This window comes from Ovis canadensis, chromosome 1, assembly GCF_042477335.2.
Source record: "Ovis canadensis isolate MfBH-ARS-UI-01 breed Bighorn chromosome 1, ARS-UI_OviCan_v2, whole genome shotgun sequence".
NCBI lineage: Eukaryota > Metazoa > Chordata > Mammalia > Artiodactyla > Bovidae > Ovis > Ovis canadensis.
In genome coordinates, this window is record NC_091245.1 from 98733008 (window position 1) to 98758955 (window position 25948).

General features: G+C 45.0%; 1 protein-coding gene and 2 non-coding genes across 3 annotated transcripts in view; 2 read left to right on the plus strand and 1 right to left on the minus strand.

Moving 5' to 3' along the window:
- The first annotated feature begins 3022 nt into the window (after nt 1-3022).
- Nucleotides 3023-3186, plus strand: LOC138431020 (U1 spliceosomal RNA). Its single transcript, XR_011253499.1, has one exon. It is a non-coding gene; the product is annotated as a U1 spliceosomal RNA (small nuclear RNA).
- Nucleotides 3187-5350: 2164 nt separating this feature from the next.
- On the plus strand, nt 5351-5422 carry TRNAQ-CUG (transfer RNA glutamine (anticodon CUG)). The gene has a single exon. It is a non-coding gene; the product is annotated as a tRNA-Gln (tRNA).
- A 6536-nt stretch (nt 5423-11958) lies between these two features.
- LOC138436129 (neuroblastoma breakpoint family member 6-like) overlaps nt 11959-25948 on the minus strand; it is a 59892-nt gene continuing 45902 nt past the window's right edge. The window contains exons 8-13 of the mRNA XM_069581716.1: nt 25371-25546; nt 24312-24363; nt 23351-23517; nt 19291-19518; nt 16924-17115; nt 11959-13086 (exon numbers count right to left, since the gene is read on the minus strand). Of these exons, the coding sequence (XP_069437817.1) occupies nt 16925-17115; nt 19291-19518; nt 23351-23517; nt 24312-24363; nt 25371-25546 (814 nt within the window). The 3' untranslated portion in view covers nt 11959-13086; nt 16924. The remainder of the gene's footprint in view (nt 13087-16923; nt 17116-19290; nt 19519-23350; nt 23518-24311; nt 24364-25370; nt 25547-25948) is intronic.

The window sequence follows — 25948 nt, forward strand, 5'->3', positions numbered from 1 at the left end:
TCATGGCAAATAGATGAGGAAACAGTGACTGACTTCATTTTTCTGGGCTCCAAAATCACTGAGGATGGTTACTGCAGCCATGAAATTAAAAGACGCTTGCTCCTTCAAAGGAAAGTTGTGACCAACCTAGACAGCATATTAAAAAGCAGAGACATTACTTTGTCAACAAAGGTCTGTCTAGTCAAGGCTATGGTTTTTCCAGTGGTCATGTATGGATGTGAGAGTTGGACTATAAAGAAAGCTGAGCACTGAAGAATAGATGGCTTTTGAACTGTGGTGTTGGAGAAGACCCTTGAGAGTTCCTGGGACTGCAAGGAGATCCAACCGGCCCATCCTGAAGGAGATCAGTCCTCGGTGTTCATTGGAGAGACTGATGTTGAAGCTGAAACTCAATACTTTGGCCACCTGATGCAGAGAGCTGACTCATTTGAAAATACTCTGATGCTGGCAAAGATTGAGGGCCAGAGGGAAAGGGGATGGCAGAGGATGAGATGGTTGGATGGCATCACCCACACAATGGACATGGGTTTGGGTGGACTCTGGGAGTTGGTGATGGACAAGGAGGCCTGTCAGGCTGCCGTTCATGGGGTTGCAAAGAGTTGGACAGGACTAAGCAAATGAACTGAACTGAGATGGGGGGCCCCATGGAATCACAAATGTTCATATAGATGGAAGGACAATTGGTGTCAGATTAATGTGTTTGAGAATAACTTGATCAGCTGTTATTATCTTTGAAGATGACAGGGGCCTATGAGAGTAGAATGTGGGCATCTTCTAGAGACTGGACAAGGCAAAGAAAGAGATTCTCTCTTAGCATCTCCAGGAAGAATCACCACAACCCAACTGTCACTTTGATTTTTGCCCAGGGAGTGCAGCTTGGACTTCTGATCTCCGGAGTCATAAAATAATAAATCTGTGTTGTTTTAAGCCACTAAGCATGTAGTAACATGTTACAGTAGCAATAGGAAACTCCTAGAGTGGACAGCGGTGGATAAAGAATATTTAAAGTCAGTGTGCAGGACCAGTATTGTCATCTGTTCCAAGAAAGGACAGGTTTTCCTGGAAGTTAACTGGGTGCTGAGTTCAAGATTCTCCCTCCAGGCTAGTCACCTTCCCTCTTAAGCCAAAGGCACTTCAAGGATCAAGTTACTCCACTCCTTTGTCTCTGGTCTGAAAAGCAAGCTGGTTGCCTTCTCCAGCCTCCCCACTCCCTGCCCTCAGGTCTAACCCAGTCTTGCTCAGTAGGAGAAAACAAACAAACCTCCTTCTTCAAGCAAACACATCATCTCTCTATCCCTTATTTTGGTTATCAGCTTCTTCAGAATCTTCAACTTTTGTATTCTGTATGGTTAAAAAAGGAAAAACATGGTACCTGGGAGACCATGAGGATGAAGTAAGAAGGTGCACAGAGAATACACCACATAGAACTTTGAGATATAACTCTTGTCAGCTACAAACTGGCACTTGCCATCTACCTTTACAAGGATTAAGTGCTGCAGCCACTGATATTCAACACCCCCTGAAAGGAGTTCAGGGGGGAGAGCAGAAATGAGCCCACTCTGTGCTCTGGGAAAAACTGGCAGAACAAGTCTTCAGATAGTGATGTATTTTCAGGAGCCGATTTTATGACCCAAATATCTCGTAGTACCTAGAAAAGCACTAAAATCCTTCATGGTGACATGTGATCCTCAGGACTAGCAGTAACCTCTGCAAAGAATCTGCACTTGAATGCATGTGCTCTCCCTTCACCAAGACTACATATACACTGACCTTCACCCCTATCTTTGTGGAGCAAGTTCTCAGAGTTTTCTGAAATGCTCCCTCCTGAGCTCCTCATTTTGCCCCCAATAATACTCTAACTCAGAACTCTGACGTTGTGCATTTTTTAAAGTTAGCGCCCTGAATCTATATGTCTACACACAGAACAGATACCTATGGTTTATTTTGTTCCTACAAATATATATGTTTACATTCATTGTTTTACAACGTATTACTTTTAAAACATATTTGGATCAGCGACACTGCGACATTCCTTTGCCGACCAAGGTCTGCCTAGTCAAGGCTTTGGTTTTTCCAGTAGTGATGTATGGATGTGAGTGTTGGACTGTGAAGAAAGCTGAGCGCCAAAGAATTGATGCTTTTGAATTGTGGTGTTGGACGAGACTCTTGAGAATCCCTTGGACTGCAAGGAGATCCAACCAGTCCATTCTAAAGGAAATCAGTCCTGGGTGTTCCTTGGAAGGAATGATCCTAAAGCTGAAACTCCAGTACTTTGGCCACCTCGTGCGAAGAGTTGACTCATTCAAAAGACTCTGATGCTGGGAGGGATTGGGGGCAGGAGAAGGGGACGACAGAGGATGCGATGGCTGGATGGCATCGCTGACTCGATCGACATGAGTTTGAGTGACCTCTGGGAGTTGGTGATGGACAGGGAGGCCTGGCGAGCTGCAATTCATGGGGTCGCAAAGAGTCGTACACGACTGAACGACTGAACTGAACTGAACAGAGGAGAAATACTATTTGCAGCATGTAACACAGAATAAAGGTTAAGAATGCAAGGAAGGTGGCTAAATTCCCCTACATTTCAACTAAAGAATAAAGGGTCTGCTTCCACTGATTCCTGGGTTCCCTAAACTGTTGGGAATCATGACTTCACTTCTCCTTCAGCAGCCGGCCTGTCCATTGGTCGTCTGGGCTGGGGTGGGAGGGGAGATCAGGGGCATGGGACAGGGCTTGGGTTGGAGGACAGGAACCGCCTTATAGGTCCTGAATGGGGCTGGGCTTATGTAAATTTTGCAGCGGAAGTGGTACAGTTCCTGGCCTGCCACTTTGCTGGTTGAGCAAGTTTTCCGGAGATACTGCTTGGGTTTTATTAGAAGAGTTGTTAGGAGTGCCTGAGAGGCGCGGGAAAGGATGGGGTGCGGACGGTGGTGGAAGAGATGGGGGTGTGGCAATAGCAAAGTGAGCCTATGCGTACAGTGAACGTGTCTAAGGCTGTGCGGGCGACGGGCAGAATTACTTTATACTTACCTGACAGGGCAGATACTGTGATCACGAAGGTGGTTCTCCCAGGGCTGGGCTCGCCCATTGTCCTGTGGGTGTGTAGACCTCTGTGGTTTCCCCAAAAGCGGGAAACTCAACTGCATAGTTTGTGATAGTGAGGGACTGTGTGTGCGCTTTCCCCTGGTAACTATGGTTTCAACGATAAAACTACCTTCTACTGTTATGTGGGATTTCTCTGGCAGCTCAGGTGATTTGAAACACCTCCCTGCAATGCAGGAAGCCCTCGGAAATATTTCCTGGAGAATGAAATGGCAACCCACTCCAGTACTCTTGCTTGGAAACCCCATGGATGGAAGAGCCTGGTGAGATCGCAAAAAGTGAACATGACTAGTCAAACAAGTTCAGCTCAGTAGTGAATACACTGCTCCCTCAAGCTATTAACTTTTTATGTTTTGTATTATACATAGAGGTTATGCGTTGTTTCTTATATATATACTATAGTAGCTACTTCAGTTCAGTCTTGTTGTCTCTGTAGACCCCACGGACTGAATGCAGCACGCCAGGCCTCTCTGTCCATTGCCAACTCCCGGCGTTTACAGACTCAAGTCCGTTGAATTGGTGATGCCTTCCAGGCATCTCACCCTCTGTCGTCCCCTTCTGCACCCACCTTAAGTCTTTCCCAGCATCAGGGTGACTTCAGATGAGTCTAGGGGGTACATCAAAGGTTGTGTCTTGTCAGCCTGCTTATTTACATGCAGAGTACATCATGTAAAGTGTAAAACTGAGGATGCAGATGACACCATCCTTATGATGCCAGAAAGCAGAAAAAGTGAGAGTGATAAAAGTTGCCTTACAACTCAACATGCAAAAGACAGAAATCATGGTATCTGGTCCCATCACTTCATGACAAATAGATGGAGGAAACAAGGGAAACAGTGACAGACTTTCTTTACTTGGGCGCCAAAGTCACTGCAGATGGTGACTGCAGCCATGAAATTAAAAGACGCTTGCTCCTTGGAAGAAACACTACTACAAACCTAGACAGCATATTAGAAAGCAGAGACATTAATTTGCCAACAAACGTCTGTCTAGTCAAAGCTCTAGTTTTTCTGTGGTCATGTATGGATGTGAGTTGAATCATAAAGAGAATAAAAGTTGCTCAATCCTATGCGACTCTGTGATCCCATGGACTGTGACCTACCAGGTTCCTCTGAGGCAAGAGCACTGGAGTGAATCACATTTCCTTCTCCAGAGGATCTTCCGGGCTTGGGGATGAAACCCAGGTCTCCTGCATTGCAAGCAGATGCTTTAACCTCTGAGCCACAAGGAAAGCTCAAAGAAAACTGAGCCCAAAACACTTGATGCTTTTGAACTGTAGTGTTGGAGACGACTCTTGAGAGTCAGACTGAAAGATTAAACCAGTCAATCCTAAAGGAAATCAGTCCTGAATATTCATTGGAGGGACTGACGCTGAGGCTGACTCTCCAGTACTTTGGCCACATGATGCGAAAGACCCTGATGCTAGGAAAGTTGAAGGCAAGAGGGGAAGACGATGACAGAGGACGAGATGGTTGGATGGCATTACCGATTCAGTGTACATAAGTTTGAGTAAGGCCTGGGAGATGGTGAAGGGCAGGGAAGCCTGGCGTCGTGCAGTCCATGGGGTTGAAAAGAGCCAGGACAGAGAGGCTGAACAACAAAACAAACCCATACTTTCCACCGCTCAACGCTTACAGGATTTGGCACATTTGAACAGTCCTGTTACTGCTGTAAACTGTCCTTTAGGCTTAACTTATTTGGGGGCTCACAGTTCCTCCACCGGCATGGTGCAACGGGTGGGAAGGCTGATCCTTCCGACCAGAGCAAACGCCGTGTCGTACCCCCACCCCCTGTCTTCACCCCACGAAGCCGGCGGTGGCCCGCAATTCTACCCTTGGACCTGGGTACCAGGCATGGGACAGCCCACGAAGTCCCAAGGGCTCTTCTGAGGACGTTCAGAGTTCCCCGCGCAGCAGGAAGAGGACAACTGCAAAGAGGGAAGGGGCTTTTTAAAATGTTTCCTGGCGGGAATGTTACCTCAGGGCAGAAAACTCTAGAAATACCAGCAGAGCAGGAGCATTTGGGGGAGGCCTAAAAGCCCCTGCCCGTCGCTCACCCGGAAAGGGTTTCCTCTCATTCCACTGCGTCCAAAGATGTAGAGACGGCCGCCGCCGGCGAGGCAGGCGCCCCCTGGCGTCGGGAGGAAGCAGCTCGCGGCGGAGTGACAAGCGCGCCGGGAGGGAGGGCGGGCCTGGGACCGCGCGGCTGCGAGCCACACGGCTCAGCTGCTGGAGAGCGAGACGGCCGTGTTCCCACGGTGTAATGGTCAGCACTCTGGACTCTGAATCCAGCGATCCGAGTTCGAGTCTCGGTGGGACCTTTCCCTTTAGGCCGCACGCAGGGTCTTTTACTGGCGCAGCCGGAACTCAGTCTCCTGAAAGCGACCTGCGCCTCAGGTGCGCGCTGAGTGGACCTGCTCTCCCGCCCCAGCGCCCAGCTTGTCCTGCTCTGGGGACCAGAAGGTCTGGGTCCCGCGAAGGAGGCCCTGGGCCCCTGTGCTCTGCCGCCTCCCGCTCAGCAGTCGAGGTCGAAACCTGCTGCTCTGAGCTGCACACGTCCGTGGACCACGGGGAGGTGGGGGACGAGCCCGTGGCGTCCCCGCAGGACCCTGCGGCTCTGCCGGTCAATGGTCATCGGAGGCCCGGCCCCGCCGCCAAAGGGCGCAGCGACCGAAGCACTGCTACCCCCTGTCGGGTCACCCTGGGTCTCGAGGTAAAAGGCAGAAGCTGCGCCCACTGAGTCCTGCCCCACGAGGGGGCTTCAGACCGCATGTCTTCCTGTGAATAATGGTCCGGGGGCTGTGATGTCATTGACCAGCCAGGGTGACAGCTTTCCGGGCGGGGTTCCAGACCTGAATGGGAAGTACTATATTTTATGCAGGTGCCCTATAATTCACAGTTTTGATTCATCCTATTTCAATTTATTTCACAACTTCTGCTCGTAAGTCTCCTTTGGACACAAAAAACTGCTGTTAGGCTAAGACTTGAACCTTGACTCCAGGAAATCTTGTCCTTTCACCAAACTCAGCCAGAAAGAGGAGTCTGGGTGGTGTATTCCAGCGTCTGAGATCAGGGGTCAGTTACCCACGCCTTTGAGACACTTGCAGATCTTATAGTCAGGTCCAGAATAGTGAATATATTCTATATAGTTAGATTTGAGTTGCAAACAGCATTCACTTTTTTATCATTATAAAATTGACTTTTTAAATGTCACTTCTAGACATTGGAAGAACGATGTAACTTTGTGGAACAACCATATAGATGAAAACTATAAAACAGTATAATTTATATGTACCCTGAACAGTGACAAAAGTTTTTAAAAAGCTGCTTTACTGAATTGTGTTATTATTGGCATTGTTGCTATTTCTTATTCCACATGATGTGGGGATAAGCAAAGGAGATTGTATGAAATCTTGTATTTCTATTACTCTCAGTGTCCTTAAAAACAAAAATACTGGTATACAGAAAAGAGGCAGATGAAAGATAAACATTCAATAAAGCCTGACATTCTGAATTTGAATATATACATTCATACGAAGATGAGTATGTATTTCCTACTTCTGTCCACTGGAAATGCCTAGAAATAAACCAAATCCAGTAAGCATCTTAAGGTTCCAATTTGATTTGGGAATAACATTTTGCACAAAAGGAAACCCGAGATTCTTAGAAAAATGACTGAGTCCAGGTCAGGGGCAGAAAATATTCAGGATCAAAGAGAAGCACCTTGTTATAGTGTTATCAAGAAAGGGCTCAAATACTATTAGAAACTTTTTAAAAGAATTGAGGAGCCAGCTTAAAGTCACCTTCACTGCCAAAAGAGAGATAATTTGAGTATTGATAAGAGCTATATTGCAATGAATTGAAATACTTCACGGTGTTTGAAATTTTGAATTCATATTAGCACAGAGGGGACAAAAAGAAATAACCAAATTGGTGACCACAGGGGATACTTGGAGCATTGCTCATTAAGCTGCAGTTTTCTTTACAGAGGGTACCACTGAGTAACTAAACAGTATTTAGTATTTAGGAGAAGTTTCTTTTTATGCAAGTGTTCCAGTTAAATACTACATGATGATGGAATATCACCATTTCGTGCCGCATAATCAGTAAATGGATTCAGAGGTCTTGAACAAAAGGGGCTGGTAATACTGTCTGAGGAAACACACAGGACTTGATGTGCCTCCTCATCAGAGCGCGCACACCACTTCTGAAGTAGTCTTGCCAGGACTGCAAGTGTGACTCTCATCAGTCTCTGTATCTACAGCTCCAAAGTCGGGACCGCTAGACATATGGCTGTTGAATAGTTACAAAGTAGTAGGACTGAGGACCTGGATATTCATTTCTAATTCATGTGACTGTCACCTGAAAAGTTGGAGACATGCACAATATTTTTCTATTAAACACAAGTTTAAAACATTGGTAGAATTCTATTTCCTTTGAATATGTGCTCAGTCGCTCAGTTTTATCCAACTCTTTTGGGTCCATGGATCATATCCCACTGGGCTCCTCTATCCATGGGATTTCCCAGGCTCGAATACTGGAGTGGGTTGCCATTTCCTATTCCAGAGGATCTTCTTGACCCAGGGATCGAATGTGCATTTCTTGTGTCTCCTGCATTGGGAGGGAGATCTTGGGAAGCCCCAGTTTCCTTTAAGGTATATATGGAATTATCAGCTATGTAGAAGATTATATTTGCATTATTGTGCTCTTATACTTTTTAGTTGTCAATGTGGTGACTAGAAAATTTTAAACTACGAGTGTGACTTGCATTTTCATTACATTACAGCGCTGCTGTGTATTCTACCACCAAGAAGGAGGTATGAAAGACAGAAACACTTATTAAAGTACACCCTAGTATACAGTTTAGACTGTGGCAATGCTACAGAAAAACCAACTCAGTTTCTTCAACAAATGAATGATTTAAAGGGGAAATAAAGGACAGCAATAGACCAAGCGAGATGGAGAGTGGGTGAGAGAGAGAGCAAAGAAGGAAGGAAGGAAAGAAGGAAGAAAGGAAGGAAGGAAAGAAGAAATAGAAGGTAAGCATACATGTAAGAGACTTAAATGCATTATCTTAGTGATTCCAGTTTGTGGATTCTATTTGGATCCAAAAAAGAAGACTAACTTAGAAACAATAATGGAGGAGCGGGAGGGGGGCTTCCCTGGTTAAGAACGTGCCTAGCAATGCAGAGGACACAGGTTTGATCCTGGTCCAGGAAGATCCCACAGGCTGTGGGGCTCCTAAGCCCACAAGCTGCAACAACTGAGCGCATGGGCAGCAACTACTGAAGCCCAAGAAACCAGCAAACGGCAAGAGAGTAGCTCCCCCTCTCCACACCTGGAGAAGCCCTGTGCCAAGGTATAAAGACCCAGGGCAGCCATAAATAAATAAATTAATTTAAAAAACTCTATGTGATCAATAAGCTAGAAAAAATGCTGCATTTTAAAAAATGGAAAATGTGAATAGTCTTTTATGATATTAAAGATTTTGAATTTATTTATGATTATAATGCCATGATGATAATACTTTCAAAAAGAGTTCTCACTGAGGGGAAACATGCTGACATAATTATAGATGAAACATGATATCTGAGATTTCCTTTAAAAAATATAGGAAATGGTAAATGCATGGATTGTAGTAAGACAAGTTCAGCCATAAGCTGGTCATTGTAGACCATGCCTGACAAAGATGGGCCTGTTCTGTTATGTCTACTTTTGTGTACTATTGAAATTTCAGATTTGAAAAAGGATGATAGGAGAACACAGGACCACCTAGAACAATAGCAGCTGAATCTCTCAACATACAATTCCAAGGGGTAGGGACTAAGAGAGAGAGTCAAGGCCACCACTCATAACCCAGCCCCAAACACCCAGGGCCCAGAGAGGCCTGTGGGCGTGGCTTGGTCTGTACTCAGCTGGGTCTGGGACCCACACAGCAGCAGAGGATCAACAAGGACCCTGCACACAGAGGAGAGCGCAGCGGGGAGGGCATACTCCAGACAGAGCTTAGGTAGAGTAACTCACAGAAAGAGCACGTGGATCAACTCAGAGGGTGTCTGCGACACGGTTGGCTCTAGCTCTGGTGACTAGGGAATTGATAGGAAGGGGTTCGACAGTGCACAGGACCGAGGGTGACAGTCTTGAGGAGGCACGATTACTGGGATCAGATGCGAGACCGAGCTGAAGGCAGCATCCTTTGCACACTTGTGGTGATGAAAAAAGAACGGTGCAACTGGCAGAAATGAAAGGTCCTACTGGAAGAAATAGAATCCCCAAATCAAGAGACACACCATGCCTTTCTCCCAACCTTAGCTCTGCTCGAATAATTGCACAAAAGTTAGAAAGTTAAGTCGCTCAGTCGTGTCTGACTCTTTGCACCCACATGGACTGTAGCCCACCAGGCTTCTCCGTCCATGGGATTCTCCAGGCAAGAATACTGGAGTGGGTTGCCATTTCCTTCTCCAGGCGATCTTCGCGACCCAAAAATCGAACCCAGGTCTCCTGCATTAGAGGCAAACACTTTAACCTCTTAGCCACATGGGAAGAGCCATAATTGCACAAGACAGACCCAAAACAAAGAAATCAAGTAAGCCACTCAAAGCACTAATCCCTTCTGACCTGGAACAACTGTCTGTCATTTAGGTAAACCTAGTCATGTGAAAATGAAAACTATATAGCTGACGTTTCTTCCAAGGTGGCAGAAGAAAAAAGTGTCAAATGAGAGTCAAAAATTTCAGCAAGTGAAAAAATTGCCTCAAAATCTATCAAAAAACCTAGGGAAATGTAAAGTGGCATCCATATTTTGATTTGTTCTGAACAAAGCACTTGTAGGTACATGCACATGGAAAAACCTTCAATATTTTATGTAAGAAATACAGAACACGAGATAGAAGTAGACAGGAGAAAAGAAATGAGAAATTGAAACTAGCAGAGATTTAAAAAATTAAAAGTAAAATACCTTGAAAAAATAAGAGGCTGAATGAGGGAGAACATATTTATCCCAGGTTATAAGGGACACTGCATTAAAAATGAAAGCATCAAACAGAATAGAAGTGAACAAAAGAGACTGAGAAAGGATCAGAGAAAAGTCATAGAGACCTAGTGGAAATAGAGCTGGAATGGTCAGTTCTAAGACCTATCCTAGTAGAGTGAAAGACTTTTTTTAAAAAAGAAAAAATGTCCTGAAGCTCCAGACCACCCTTTGCCCTCAGTGAAGAAAACTCAGTTTACATTCTACATCTCAGCAGAGCATACAAAGTAAGATATTATTTTTTAAAAAAATCAATAGAACTCATTGTGGACAAGTTCTTTATATTTAGCCAAGGTGTCTGTACTGTATCAAAGCAACAGAAAACTAGCATGAAATATGTCAAACTCAGTCCATCATGAGAAATCTTTAAAGATGAACTCTGCTCATCAAGAATTGACAGGAAACTATGAGTTTCGTATATCTGGTCATCACTGAATATATGTGATTGTAGATTTAAGCCACTGTGTTGTGGGCCCTGCTCTGGGGGCAGCCTAGGTATACCCTCAAACTTCTGCAGGGAGGCTGTTGGTACTCCCAGAGTAGGACAGCCATCCTGTGCCACTAGGAGGTCAAAGGGACCCAGGGGGCCCCTCCTCCAGCTCCTACCTCTACCCTACCAATTAGCACATTAACAAAAAAAGGTAGGAAAAATATAGTACATAAAGGGTATACATTTGATTGGGTTGAAATAATACAATAAGGTAATACTACTATAAGGTAGGTAAAGAGAGAAGAAAAAAGCAGAATAATGTCCTCGAGCATCACAGTACTAAAAAGTTGAAGCTGACAGATAACATTTAAAACATATACATCAAATACTAGAAAGAAAGTGAAAGTGAAAGTGAGGTTGCTCAGTGGAGTCCGACTCTTTGCGACCCATGGACTGTAGCCCACCAAGCTCCTCCATCCATGGGATTCTCCAGGCAAGAATACTGGAGTGGGTTGCCATTTCCTTCTCCAGGGGATCTTCCCGACCCAGGGATCGAACCCAGGTGTCCCACATTGCAGGCAGACGCTTTAACCTCTGCACCACCAGTGCTAGAAAGGTGACAAAATACTAAAGGACTAACGTGTCAAAAATCTTAGTGCACTAACTAGCTATCCAGGCCTTTCAAAATACCAAGCAAAAGACACACACCCACAAATATGCACACACAAAGAAAATAAAATAACAGAGAAAGAAACACAGAAGATACAGTCTACTACAAATGGTAAACATAGATGAAAAGATGTGAGAGGAGTTTAAGATACAAACCTGAACAGGAGAAACAAAGGGGCTTCCCTGGTAGCTCAGCTGGTAAAAATCTGCCTGCGATTCAGGAGAGCCTGGATCAATTCCTGGTTTTGTAGGATTCCCTGCAGAAGGGATAGGATACTCACTCCAGTATTCTTGGGCTTCCGTGGTGGAATCCGCCTGCAGTGTTGGACACCCGGGTTCGATCCCTGGGTTGGAAAGATCCCCTGAAGTAGACCATGGCAACCCACTCCAGTATTCTTGCCTGGAGAATCACCACGGACACAGGAGCCTGGCGGGCTACAGTCCATGGGGTTCAGAGTCGGACACAACAGAGCAACTAAGCACAGCATGGCACATGAGAACTAGAGTATTGATATTAATAAAATCAATCACGTTAATAATGGCTTGTGGATGGGGGAGGGGTGGGAAGGAGGTTTAAGAAGGAGGGGACATTTATTCTTATGTTTGATTCCCATTGTTGTATGGCAGAAACCAACACTACATTGTAAAGCAGTTAGCCTCCAAATAAACATAAATGCAAGAAAATAGTGGATCATAACACTGAACTTTAAAAAAGCACGAGTCCACAGTGAAACAAAAATAGTTTTAATAATATGTTAGGGGTAGGGATTGTCTTTTCCACAGCACAAAGCTGGCAATACCACAGATATGATAATTGACACACATCAGGGATCAATAAAGGATGGTAAAATTTTACAGAAAGAGCATCATAGAATACGATATTCATACACTCTCAGAATACCACTCATCAAATTACTAATTACAGACAAGAACCTGTCTTTTCAATGAACAGATCGTATAAGCCTCCACATAACAGTGTTCAATGCTAAAATAATAATAGTGGTGACAGGTAAAGTGGACATTCTTAGCCTCCAAACAGGCTGCCCTAGGAAGCACACAGCATGTACTAGATGGTGTTCTTGGCAAAAAGGGTTCACCTGAACTTAATCCTGAGGAAATGATCAGACAACTGCAAAATGTAGACCTTGGAGTAGACAATTGACCTATCCTCTGCAAAGAAGTCAATGTCACGACCATCAACGACAACTACAAAAAGGTGAGGAGATGTTTGAGGTTCCAAAGGACTAAAGAAATAAAGTAACACAATCTTTTTAGTCCTTTGGAACCTAAAACATCTCTTCTCCTTTTTGTTGTCTTTTTGGTGTAAACATCGACTGTTTGAAGAAAGACAGGCCAGTTTTCTGGTTCAAAGGTCTAAATTCTGCAGTTATCTGATATCTACCTCAATATTAAACACAGGATAAACACTTTCATCAAGAACAATCCATAGTAACTGCTGTCTGCTTTGAGCACAGTCCATCTGGTGGCAAAGAATGACCAGGTTGATATGTTGTCTTCTTCCAATTGTTCCCATGCTGGTTTGTGGAGGATGAATATTTAGAGGAGCAAGAGTTAAGTTCTTTCCAAACTCTGTGTCCATCGAAGCATTGATTACCTTACTGAGGATTACATTCGGAGGCTGATGACTGGGATTACTCCCATCAGTTCTGTCCCTTGAGGTGTGCAGAGTGGTTGTTGGTTGGGATGTTCATTCTCAGGAAAGGATCCCTCCAGTGTTGCTGAGGTTTACATTGAGTTTCTATTGTAGATTTTTTTCATCAAATGGAAAAAGGAATTTTATAGTGTGGTTTCTCAAACTGACAATATCTTTTCTTAGTTCCTAAAGTAATTGGTATCTGTGAAAGACAGAGAGAGAGAAGAAACCTGAGTGTTTGTTAGGTCCTGCTGAACCTGGAGTGATGGCCACATGGTGACTGGGGCCAGGGGCAGACAGAGCTCCTGTTGACAGGATGAGCTGAAGGGAGAGCCACAGGCTGGCTGGAGAGAAAAGTGAGATCCATGAGTTAGAAGGAATACCTCCCTAAACTTTCATCCAGCCTGTGGTGCAGCATCTAAGGACCCCTGTCCTCAGCCCACCTTGCTTGGTGATATCTCAGCTCAAAGCTGCTTCTGAGCCTTAACTGGATCCCCACCACTCAATCCGCAACAGTCATTTCACTCTTGAATCCCTTTCATCTATATGCTTTCCCACATGTTCAGGGATGGACGTGCTGAGCATCCCTCATACACAATTAGAAACAGACTGCTATGGGAGCAGAGGATCCTCAACTGAGAAAGCACCCTCTTCTACCTCTTCATCCCTGCCTTCTGAGGAGGAGAAGTCCTGGATTGTGAGCACCTATAGGGACCTCAGAAGGAATCCAAGTCCAGTTCCATAATTTACAGAGGAGGAGCTATGTTTTCAAGGATCTGAGGACTATCCAAAACCACATGACTTGTTACTGACAATGCAGGCCACGGGCCCTTCCCATACATTTGCGGGAAGGGAGAGGAGAAGAGGAAAGGTCCAATCTGGAGGAGTCAAGAGTTAATAGAGGCTGTTTGGTCATCCTGCTGGACAGGAATAAGGCTTTCCAGGGAAATCCTGCTCCAAAGAGACTGAGGAATGAATGGAAAGGGGGGAAACTCAAAATAAAATTCGCAAAAAGAGAGCAGGGTGGGTAACTGTGTCTCAAGCCATTTGTATCCCATGGACACCAAAATGCTATGAAGGTGATTTCATTTCATGCTGAATCTACCTTAAGGCATTTCTAGGAATATCCTTGACATCTACACAAATAAAACTCTGAAGTGATAGAGCATTCAGTTTAGTTATATTAAATTCTCATCACCTTTTTCTCAAACTTTTCTCACAGAAAGTGTCTCTCCTAGTATTTTATGCGAGTGAATAGAAAAAACATCTACTCTGCTTTCTTGCCTAGGCCAAAGCCTTTGACTGTGTGGATCACAACCAACTATGGAAAATACTTAAAGAGATGGGAATACCAGACCACCTTCCCTGCCTCCTGAGAAACCTGTTTGCAGGTCAAGAAACATCATTAGAACTGGACATGGAACACAGATGGGTTCCAAACTGAGAAAGAAGTATGTCAAGGCTTTATATTTTCACCTTGATTATTTAACTTTTATCCAGAGTACATCATGCGAAATGCTGGGCTGGATGAAGCACAGCTGGAATCAAGATTGCCAAGAGATATAGCAATAACCTGAGATATGCAGATGACACCACCCTTATAGCAGAAAGCATAGAGAAACTAAAGAGCATCTTGATGAAAGTGAGAGAAGAGTGAAAAGGGTGGCTTAAAACTATGCATTCAAAGAAAGGAAGGGGGGGATGTCATGAAGATCAAATCACTGCAGATGGTGACTGCAGCGATGAAATGAAAAGAAGAAACTTTCTTCCTTGGAAGAAAAGTTATGATAAACTGAGACAGCGAATTAAAAAGCAGAGACATTCCTTTGCCAACAAAGGTCCATCTAGTCAAAGTTATGGTTTTCCCAGTTGTCATGTATGGATGTGAGGGTTGGACCAGAAAGAAAACTTAGTGCCAAACAATTGGTGCTTTTGACTGTGGTATTGAAGAAGACTCTTGAGTCCCTTGGGCTGCAAGGAGATCCAACCAGTCCATCCTAAAGGAAATCAGTCCTGAATATTCATTGGAAGGACTGATGCTGAAGTTGAAACTCCAATACTTTGGCCAGCTGAAGTGAAGAACTGACTCCTTAGAAAAGACCCTGATGTTGGGAAAAATTGAAGGCAGGAGGAGAAGAGGACATCAGAAGATGAGACGGTAGGATGGCATCACCAACTCAATGGACATGAGAGTGAGCAAGCTCTGGGAGATGGTGATGAACAGAGAAGCCTGGTGTGCTGCAGTCCATGGTGTTGTAGTCCATGGTGTTGCAAAGATTTGGACACAACTAAGCAACTTAACTAAACTGATAGAAGGGTATGTAAAAGGAAAAATACAGCAGGATAAGGCCTACTGTTCATTATGGGGTTTTTGCATAAAGAATATATTCAATGAAAACTAATTTGTTGAACCTGCTGTTCTGAGCCAGTTAGTAGTCTGTGAAACATGTTTAGTGAATAGCCAACTGCAAGTTGCATTTTAAAAGTAGAAAAGGTCATACTAAATTTTATTCTTATGGCAAGGGGAGGGTCAATATTATACTTTGGGGTCTATGTAAATTTTTTTAAGTCTTCTATTACAAAAATTGTGGGAAATTTTAATCCAAACAGAGAGATTATATATATAACTTGACTATCCACATCTCCTTTTTTCTCTTTTATCTTCTGCAGGCTGTACGAATAGTTCTGTTGAGAGAAGAATGCAAATTCCCTCAATTGTTGATATTCAGCTTTTTTCGGAAACAGCCACTCATAGGCCACAGCCATATTGGTTACTTACATCCTATCAGATCCACAGTGCTTCTAATCCTTGATGCATATTAGCAGAGCTTTGAAAGATACTGATATCCAAACCTCATCCCCAGAACTTTCAAATCAGAATTTCAGTGGATTGGGTTAAGGCATTCATGTTAGCTCAAAACTCAATCTGTTTTCATTTTACAATAGCATGATTTAGAGCTACTCACTAGACCTACACTATTTCACACCACTCTTTTAATTTTCTCCTTCTAGTCCAACGTGGACGTCTCTCCACTGGCTCTAAAGATTGTTTGGGCTTTCTCTGTTACTCGCATATAAATAATTGGCCTTCTCAATTGAACTGTCTGAAGCAATGATTATCTTGTATTCTTGTGTAGCTCGCTGGGTTTTCATAAATGTGGCCCAAATTCAATTCAGTATAATATTGTCCTACATCCCTGGCTTCAGATTTCAATTCTGTTCATTTTTCTGGGTTTTGACTAATATGGAGAAGGAAAAATGTGAGTAAAACTGGGGAGGTCTGAATGCCTGTCCATCTCATGCTCTATGTATTTTGAAAACCTGGCTTCTGTATCTCCTTTTCCCCAATGTCCCTCTAGGGAGCCATTTATTGCCCTCCACCTAATGCCAGCTCCAGTGAGTTCCTGGAAACCCCCTGCACATTAGCAACGTTCTGCCTATCAGAGGCTGAGGGGAATCATGACTCAGGCCAGTCCGGCACTCCCACCCGTGACCCAGGTTTTTATTTTACTTTAGGAATCAAGGCTTTTTCCTTCAGTTCTGATATTTCTTATTCAGTGGAAAAGCTGAGGGTTAAGGGCTGTCTTAGGTTCATTTCTCCAGAAGCCAACTCACATGCGAGTGATTCCTTAAGACATGATCCTGGAAGAAAGAGGCAGTGGACTTGGAGGCAGGGGCAGGGAAAGTAAGGTGAAGAAACCAAGAATGTGTGTCATTTAAGGCCAGTGCTTTCAGAGGCTTAAATGCTGCTGTTGTGATGAGGAGGACCATGGATCTGGGCTTCCTTGTGGCTAATAGGAAAGGTCAGAGGGAATATGAGGATGGTAGCAATGGGGAAACAGTAGAGGTCAGAGGGGAAACAGGAGACTGAGATGGAAGGGCCCTGCAAGGTGGCAGCCCCCATGGAAAAGAGAGGAAAGACTACACAGAGGTAGTGTCAGCTACTGAGTGAACAAATGAGGAAGAGAAAAATCAGTGGGAGATTGAGCCATAACAGATCAAGAGCATAAGGAAGAAGTGCATGGGGTTACCTCCGTACCCTACACTTGAAGGCCAGGGAGTCTGCAGGCTAGGCTCCACTTGCCAAACAGAAGTTTTCTTCTGATGCCCTTCTGTCTCAGGACACTTAAGCCCTTAATCTTGTTGCAGACTGGATGCTCATGTGTGCTTGCTGTGGAGCCCTCACCTTCCAGCTTGGGAGGGTTCTTCATGCTGATGGAAGCATCCAGCTCTGAAGATAAAACCACAGCCAACAGGATCCATTGTTATTCATGATTTTCAAAGACTCACTCCTCCACCCAAGAAGGACATCAGGTACAGAAAGTGACCAGGAAGAAGAAAGGCCATCTGAAACCCATGAGTAGGTGAAGACATGGAGATAGTTTTATATTTTCTTTTTTGCTGATTTTCTTTATACTACCCAGTATTGTTAAGTGTACCACAGGGCAAACATGTTTCCAAATGCCATAAGTGAGCAAGAAAAATAAAATGGATGACAACAAAGAATTCCTAGGGAGAAAGAACTAAGGCAAGAAACTCCCACAGGATGCAGGTTGTACTGTTGGGAGGGAAGAGATGAAGCAAGGTCAAAGCTGAAGGAGAACCTCATGAGAGAAAAGAAGTGGGGAAGTCTAACTTGGAAAACTTGTAAATGTGCATCAATATACACTTCATATATATGTAAACACACTACACATGATATTACACATGAGTTAAATAAGGCATAGATAATATGATAAAAATGGAAGAAACCTCACAAATGAGTGTGTTTGTGTTGGAATAAATGAATGAAGGATTTGAGGTATTGAATGGATCATTCTATTGGCTTCCTGATGAGTTGACTTTGGAAAAGAAAAGAGAAATAAGAAGAATGAGAAAGAAACTCTGGTGACAGGAACTAGGAGACATGGGAGGGGGGTGTGGGTGGGAGTCACACTGTGAAGGGGTGTGAAAGTAAAGGGCATTAAAACTACCATTTGGTACAAAATCTGCTGTGAAGCCTGGATTCATGCTCAGGTCTCCATGGAAGGTGAGCAGGAAACAGTGACTGAGCCAGTGGGGTTCAGTCCTGGCTGGGAATGTGGGAGGCCAAGCACAAGAAAAGGAGAGACAAGAGGGAAGAGAAGACAACAAACACCAGGAGACCCAGTGGCTCTTGTCAGGCTCTGCACCCCTGCCCGCCCTGAGCACTTTCCTTGAGACTCTCCATGCTGCCACTAGGGGGCGCCTTCTCATCTCAGCTCCGCCTGAGGACCTGGGTCTCTCCTCATTCCTCAGATGAGGCCACAGCCTGAGGCATGAGCACCAGGTAGCGCCAGGCTCCAGTGGAGGGTAAGGATGAATATGTCCCAGATGAAATGGATGTGAGGGTCTGGAAGCTCTTTTAAGGAAATGTGAACTGAGGTGGACCCAGAGAAGAGGAAAACTAGGAGATGGACATGGAGATGAGTGGAGAGAATGAATTAAATGGAGTGTCATAAAAGAGACTAATGGGTGCACTTCGAGAATGAGGGTAGCCCTTTATTTTAAAATGAGGGGAAAATGACCAAAACAAACTGGATCTATAAACAAACATGGGACTGTGTTGCAGGGCCAGAGTTTACACTGCTATTGAATGTTGCTAATACACTGTTGCTGAATTCTTCTTGCTGAATCTGCCTGCAAGGCAGGACACCCGGGTTTGATCCCTGGGTCGGGCAGATCCCCTGGAGAAGGAAATGTCAACCCTCTCCAGTATTCTTGCCTGGAGAATCCCATGGACAGAGGAGCCCTGCAGGCTACAGTCCATGGGGTCACAAGAGTCAGACACGACTTAGTGACTAAACCACCACCAATACACTGTTACTGGGAGCAATCAACAGGCGTAAACTGCCTTGATGACAGATGTTGAAAGGAGAGGAAACTATTGGCCAAGATACCTTTCTGAGAAAGCAAGGGAAGATGGGGTCTAGAGAAAGTGGAGACTATAAAGCTTATGCTACCGCAGAGGAAAGAACCATTGTGCAGTCGTTTTGTAAGTGTTAAAGCACCAGAAAGACACAATGCTTAGATATTATATATTCATAGTGGTTATCAAACAGAGTTTAGGGAATCAGATGCCCTGGACATTATATTGTTTAAGATTCCCAACAATATGCAAAGGAGATAGAATTTTTCAAGAGTTCAAATGAGGGACGACAGAGGCAAATACCTAGGAAGATAAATAATTTGGCTCAGTTAAACAAGCAGGAATTTGCAGAACCAGGGCCTGAAGCTGAGCTGGTCCTAAGTCCCAGGCTCTTGATCACCTCACTCTGTTAGAGTGTCGGAAGTTTCAACTGGGCCGACAGCCTGCGTGGGAGAGGCCCTCTGCCTCCTCCACCCACAGCTTTGTGATGACCAGCACATGGACCCTTTTCTGTCTTACCTAGAAAGAGTGGTCCTTGGTTTCCAGAATCAGAGTTGGAGGTAAAGTCCCAGATGGTGGAAGAAAGACCAAGCATGGCTTTGCTGTCACCACAGTCGAAATGCTGGTCCAGCTGCCGCTGCAGACAATCAGTCACGTGGGTGCTTTTCTGAAGCTGTGCCTGTGAAATTGGCACCTCAGACCCTGGGAAACTCACAGGTCCCCGGTGACAGTCTTCCCAGGTGTCACCTGAAAGGAAAAGAGGGTTCAGTAGGACCAATGGAAGCTTTTTCTTGATAAGCCCTCCCAGAACATCCATTTCTGCTGTCCTAGCCCATAAGTGAAAGCACACAAGAACCCAGACAGCAAAGGCAGACATCAGTGTGAAGAAGTTGTCATATTTATGGCTGTGGCTGGGGTGCTGAGGAGGCAGGGGCTAGGCTGCAATTTCTTGAAATGAGAAATCACCCACTTGAGTCTAGAGGGTTTGGGTGACACAAGGGGTCAAGCCTCGTTTTCTGTTATTAGCCTTAGTCTTGTAGCCTAGAGAGAAGGTTCTAGCCAAGCCTCGAGGCATGGGGGAGAAAGAGTTCTTGGTATCTACCCACAGGAATAAAAGAACAGGGAGAGACATTTGGCCTGAAGGCTTCAGGAACCACTAGAAGTCGAGCTGAGAAAATACAGTACATTCCAGACCCTTTTGAACTTCGTTGCTTGAAATTTTGTCTACGCTTCCACTCACCCATCCATGTATATATAGAGTCAACTCTATTCCCACATGGGGCAGAGTGGGGATGGATGGTACTAGCAACTAGAACTAGTGGAGGAGAGGGCCGAGACCCTGCTGGAAACACCTTTGTGTCCCTTTAGAGAGATAATATACGTACACTCCTTCAACCCACTGGTGCCTGGACAGTGCTGCGAATGAAATCTGCTTCTATTTCTACTGTGAAATGAGTACATATCCTCAGAACGTGGGCTAAACAAAGACGTGAAGTGCCCTCACCGGTCCAGGTCGGGCTCATGTGAGGTCACAGCCGCCAGGGCCTGCTCTACACTGCCGTCTGGGCGGCTCTCCTCTCACCTGCTGCTTAGGCATCCGCACCCTCAACAAGGTCTGTTTCTGTAACTGTCTCTCATGTTCCTCTTCTCTCTCAGTCTTCCAGAGAGCGTCTGTGTCTGACTCTCATCAGACATTCATCCAACCTCCTTCTAACTGCTTTCTCTGATTCAGTCCTCTCCACACTCTCAAAGGTCACCTGTCTCATCACCCCCCAATCCTGGTTCATCACATGCTCCTCAGTTGGTGGAAATTCATCCTCCCTTCCCTGCTACACAAATCTAACCTCCTCACCCGCCTTTCCAGTGCTCCTGTCTTCTAGGCCCTCCTTCTTCTGCAACATCGCTTCCCACAGCTCCCACTGCAAATCCTCCTAGGACTCAGGCTGGCCCCTTTCTGCCCCCAGGCCTGTACCAGGAGCCTCTGTGAGCTTCTAGGGCTTTTTCTAGAAGCTCTTCTCTCAGTGTGGTGTGCCCTTCATATTTCCACTAGGCAAAGTTCATTAATCACTAATCATCATATGTTAGGGCACTTAATCAGATTTTATGATAATTCATTTGGGCTGAACGGTAAACCCTTGTACATTTGGTGTTTCAAAGAACTGTCAAAACTACCCTTATTCTCTAATGTTATTTTGAATCAATGTCTAGGATTGTTTTTAATTATCATTGTGTAATTTCATTATCTAATTGTATTTCTCTTTTCTTGAGAATGAGTTTTATTAAAACTACGCTTTGAATATTGTATGTATTGACAGAATATAAAATAACCAAAGGAAAAGGAAAGTGAAGTCGCTCAGTCGTGTCTGACTCTTTGAGACCCCATGAACTGTAGCCTATCAGGCTCCTCGGTCCATGGGATTCTCCAGGCAAGAATACTGGAGTGGGTTGCCATTTCCTTCTCCACGAGATCTTCCCAACCCAGGAATTGAACCCGGGTCTCCTGCATTGTAGGAAGACGCCTTACATCTCAGCCACCAAACAAAACATTTTATCAAACATCAACAATACTGCCCAATATTGTTAATGTGGGGAAAAGCTTCCAATAGAAGATCAAGTTGTAATTTAAAAATCAAGTGTTTGTGTTGTTTCTGCAGGGTTTCTTCCTGTACAGAGACAGCGGGGTAGAGCTGACTGCTTGTACCCACGCAGCTGCCTAATAGTTATCCACAGTGTCCTCGGGTTATCATGAGAATCAAGACACAGGATGGATCCCTGTATAGATTAGATATTCTGTTCTTTCATCTCAACCCATCTGTGGGGATTGGGCCTTTCCTGGCCCATTGTGAACAATGGACTCCCAGGATGGGACCATATCACACAAATCTCAGACACATATGTGAGCCTCACTCATGCTCTTCATAGGAACCCACACCTGGCTGGCTGTCAGTGTTTCTGAGATAGAGCTCCACAGTTTTCTAATGGCTTCAGCACAGCCAAATTAACGTCTACCTGGATCCGTCGTGACAGCAGGTGACCAGGGGGCAGGAGGTGGGGAGAGGCGTGGACTCTTACCCTGGCTGATTCTCCAGAGAGAGCCCTCTGGAGCTGTGGCTCCACGTGGAGGGGCTGCAGGAGCCACTGGCTCTGCTGTTGGGACAGAGTGCACAGAGGGTTTAGGGGCTGGCAGATCTGAGTGAGGGACCACAGGGTTCTCTGCAGCCCTCTGGCAACTTCTGTTGAAGATTAAGAGAGTTGCAAATCATTTGGTTCAGGGCATAGAGGAAACGGGGAGCAACATCCTCTCTTACTCACTGATGGTCCAACTGCTGAGAGGAGAGGACGGAGCCTGAGCCAAGAAATCAGGCCCAGGAGAGGTCAGTGTCCCTCGTGCCAGTGGCCAGGAATCCGGGGCAAGTAAAGAGACCTTGCTGAGCCTCAGTGCCCTCGGCTCCACCATGAGACACCACAGCTACCTGAGAGGGTGCCTTGGAGGGCTGAAGGGGCTACAGTGCACTTGGAGCTCGCTTAGTAAGGAGCATGGCAGACAACAGGTGTATAATAACTGTATGCTCCCTTTCTGGTTTGTGAACTACTGTGATTCTGAGAAAGCCTTTGCTTCTCTGCTCCTCAGGGAAGAATGGGAAAAAGAAAGAAACTGCTTCCAATGTGAAAAGGCACCAACTGATTGATGGACAACATTTGTATGTCCAATATCATTTTAAAAGAAGTCAGATATAGTCTGATACATAATGGAGTTTCTCCTTGTTTATCAAGATGATCTTATGAGTCAAAGTCCTAAGAATAAAAATGCATCTCCTAAAGAAAAAGTAAAAAAAAAAAAAAAGCCCCAAAGGATTTCATACTAGGTTTTCATTTCCACACGCTATGAACTGCTACCCAAGGACACCTGGCTCATAAATTAGGTCAATACCCCTATCAGATACACAGCTTATGGAGAGTTTCCATGAGATTATACCACTGGGATTGTGTGAAACATTGAAACTATAACCCACACATGGAAGACTCCTTTTTGCTGCACAAAGGATGAAACACAGGGGTGTTTCTAGAGGATGGAACAACAGAGACAGATCCTTGGCTTCATGGAAATTACAGGGCATAGGCAGATTTGATGTTCCGGATCTAGTATCTAAATGCTTCAGAGGGAGGTAGGCAGCCCAGGGGTAAGATCCGGAGCTGGGGAACAATATAACGTGCATTACAAATATGGAGCAGATCGCAATCATGAATGCAAAGTCAGAGAGCTTGCCAGAAACTATGCAAGAAATAAAATTAGCAGCAAAATTTCATGACTATAAGGATTCTAATCCTGATAAAAAGAGCTCTGTTATACAAATTCCTGCAGGTGAGACAGTGGTAGCTGAGATTCTGCCCTTATCCCTCCACTTGCCCTCTCTGGTCTGACTTGATCCCACAAGCCTGTGCTGATGAGATGAGTTCAGGTGACAGAGGGCAGCCTGGGGCAAGAAGAATGCAAAGGCTTGCGATGCCTTCCAAAAATTAAAACTGAGAACATAGTTCTAATCAACCTGAGCCTAAGAACCTGTCTGGGAGGACTCACCGTTTACATCTAGAGCCAAGCAAACTTCTATTCTCTCTGTTGGGAAGGACGCACTTCTGTAAGGATGACAGGAGCCTGCCAGATGACGGTCAACAGAAGCAGACAGATAACATTCATCCAGTGAGTCTGGCTGGACTTCATTCTCTTCTACCACCAGCTGCTCCACACTGAGATGTGGGATTGGGAGAGCAGATGGTTAAACAAGAGGGATTAGTCAAACTGGAGCCATAGCTGGTTTTATAGGAGGGTTAAGGGACAGGTTGCAAAACACAAACGGGGAGTCCCCTTAGAGGGAGGTATAACAGTCTCCCCCCACCCACAACTCCCATCAGGGGCCTGAAGGCGCTGGCAAAGGGAAAGGGAGAGAGTGAGGGAGAGTGAGCATGAGATGCTCTGAGCACAGAGAAGAAATGACTTCAGGAGGAAGGAGATGAGCCACCCCAGGACACAGAGTCATGTCACACACGTCCTCAGAACATCAAGGGGACTTCAAATATAACATAAGTTTTGCTGAAATTTACATGCTGCATACAAATGAACACCAGCACTGGCAGCATCATAGACTGCCAGAAATCTTGCAATTGCAAGACCTATTTTTCAAATATGCAATGTGACATGACATTTTTCCTAGTTACTTTCCTTGCTGTGAAATATCTGCCAAGGTCGTAACCCAGAGAGACAGAGGCAGTTAAGCAATGCATGCTTGTTTTAATGAAAAGGAGAAAACAGAGGAGTACAAGAAATCCTGTGGCTAATCAGTAGCCCTGCTTCAACTGACTGCAAGTTACTATCATTGAGAGGGATTCATAAAGGGTGGAAACAGACAACCTTGTTACAGGGACAATTTGTGGTTGTCTGAATGGAAGAAATAGGCATGTTCTGATAGCACTTTTTGACTCCCCTGCATGGGAGATGACCAGATGTCACCAGTGATGTTAGACCCAGGTTTCTCCATAGTCACCTCAAAGAGATGATGTCTTGATCTTCCTCGTCCTCAAGATCAGCGAGATTGTCTATGGATAAATTCAGAGAAGTCAAGAAACACTTAGCAGATAACTGTGTAAATTAATAATCCAGTGTCCAATACTGCCCCGGGGTCAACAATATCAACAGTGAGATGATAGACTATTTATGAAGGATATTCCAGATGCCTCAAGTGGGATCTCTCAGAGTGTTGTTGGTTTGCTTTCCTGAGTCATCAGGCAAGATCTCCCTGCCCTGGTATATCCTCATCACGGTATTCTCTTCCAAGTCTGAGGAAAACGTTAAAGATTCATCTTCCCCACAGAGTCTGGGGAATAGCCCAACTGCGTTCTAGCAGAATACTGTAATACTCAGGCTTTTCTCATCATATGCTGACTGCTTTAGCAGAATGGTGAATGGAATGAAGAAACCTCGAATCACATGAATCCTGGTTGTTACACGGAACCTGCAGTCATTCATGGGGTGGGAAAATGCCAGGGCTCTGCCTTGCTTCATGGAAACATACAAGCAAGGTCATGGGAGGGCTCTTTGCATCCTGGGGTCCAGATGATTGGCTTGCTAAGACAAGCAATTCAGAGGAGACACACCCTGGGGATGACAGCAGTGACACCAGGGAAGCAACAAATAATTATGGCTGTGAGCACCTCTGGAAAGGCACAGAAATTCAAGGGACACTTTGGGTATGAAAATGGGAGCATTGTGGGCAAGAGGAGACACTGCATAGGAATCAGGGAAAAATACAGTCCTCTCCAGACACCTGCACACATACAAGTGAGTCAGTGTGTCACACCAGCCGTGGGTCCATGATCTAACTTGGGGCCTGACCCATAGGCTTCACCTGAATGAAGAAGAGAACACAGCTCCCAGACCCACCTGATGTCTGTACTTAAAAGCCTACCACAGAGTCTGATTCAAATCATGTCTACGGAGCTTCCAACAGGGATGACAAATCTCAGCACCCCAGAAGTGAGGAGTACAGAGCATACAGAGTCTACGTAGGCATCCAGGTGGAGGTCTATCACAAGAAAATACTCACTGGTTACATCCCGGGCATAAGAGACATCCACGTCCTCAAGGGAGAAGATGGCATTGCTCCTATAAGGCCCGAAGGAGTCTGACAGGCCAGGAAGAACTGAGGAAGTCAGATAGTATTCATCCAGAGAGTCCCGTGGGACACCATTCCCTCTCATCTGTGGCAGCTGTCTGCTGAACCTGGTGGGGGAGGGAGGGCAAAAGACTAAGCCAAGGCTGATGAGAAACTTTACAGTCCTATCTGGTTTAGATGGAATGTTTGAGTGGTGAAGCGCGCCAAGGGTCTGGTCCATTAGAGAGAGAAAACTCTGTTTAGTGCCGGAGACAGAGCGAGGTTTTACAGAGCAGAAGAGAGAAAGAGCAGCAGATGCTCAGTGCTCTGGCCAAATAACAGGCTGATGAACAGCCTGAATTCCCTCTGATGGTACAGCCACGCCTCACACACAGGGACACACAACCCTGGCTTTCACACTTTCATTTGCATTTCATTGATATCACTATGACACGGATGCCAGCATGCTAACGTCAAACAGAAGTCGATCTGCATCTCACTCTGTAAACACCACCTGATATAAAGATTGA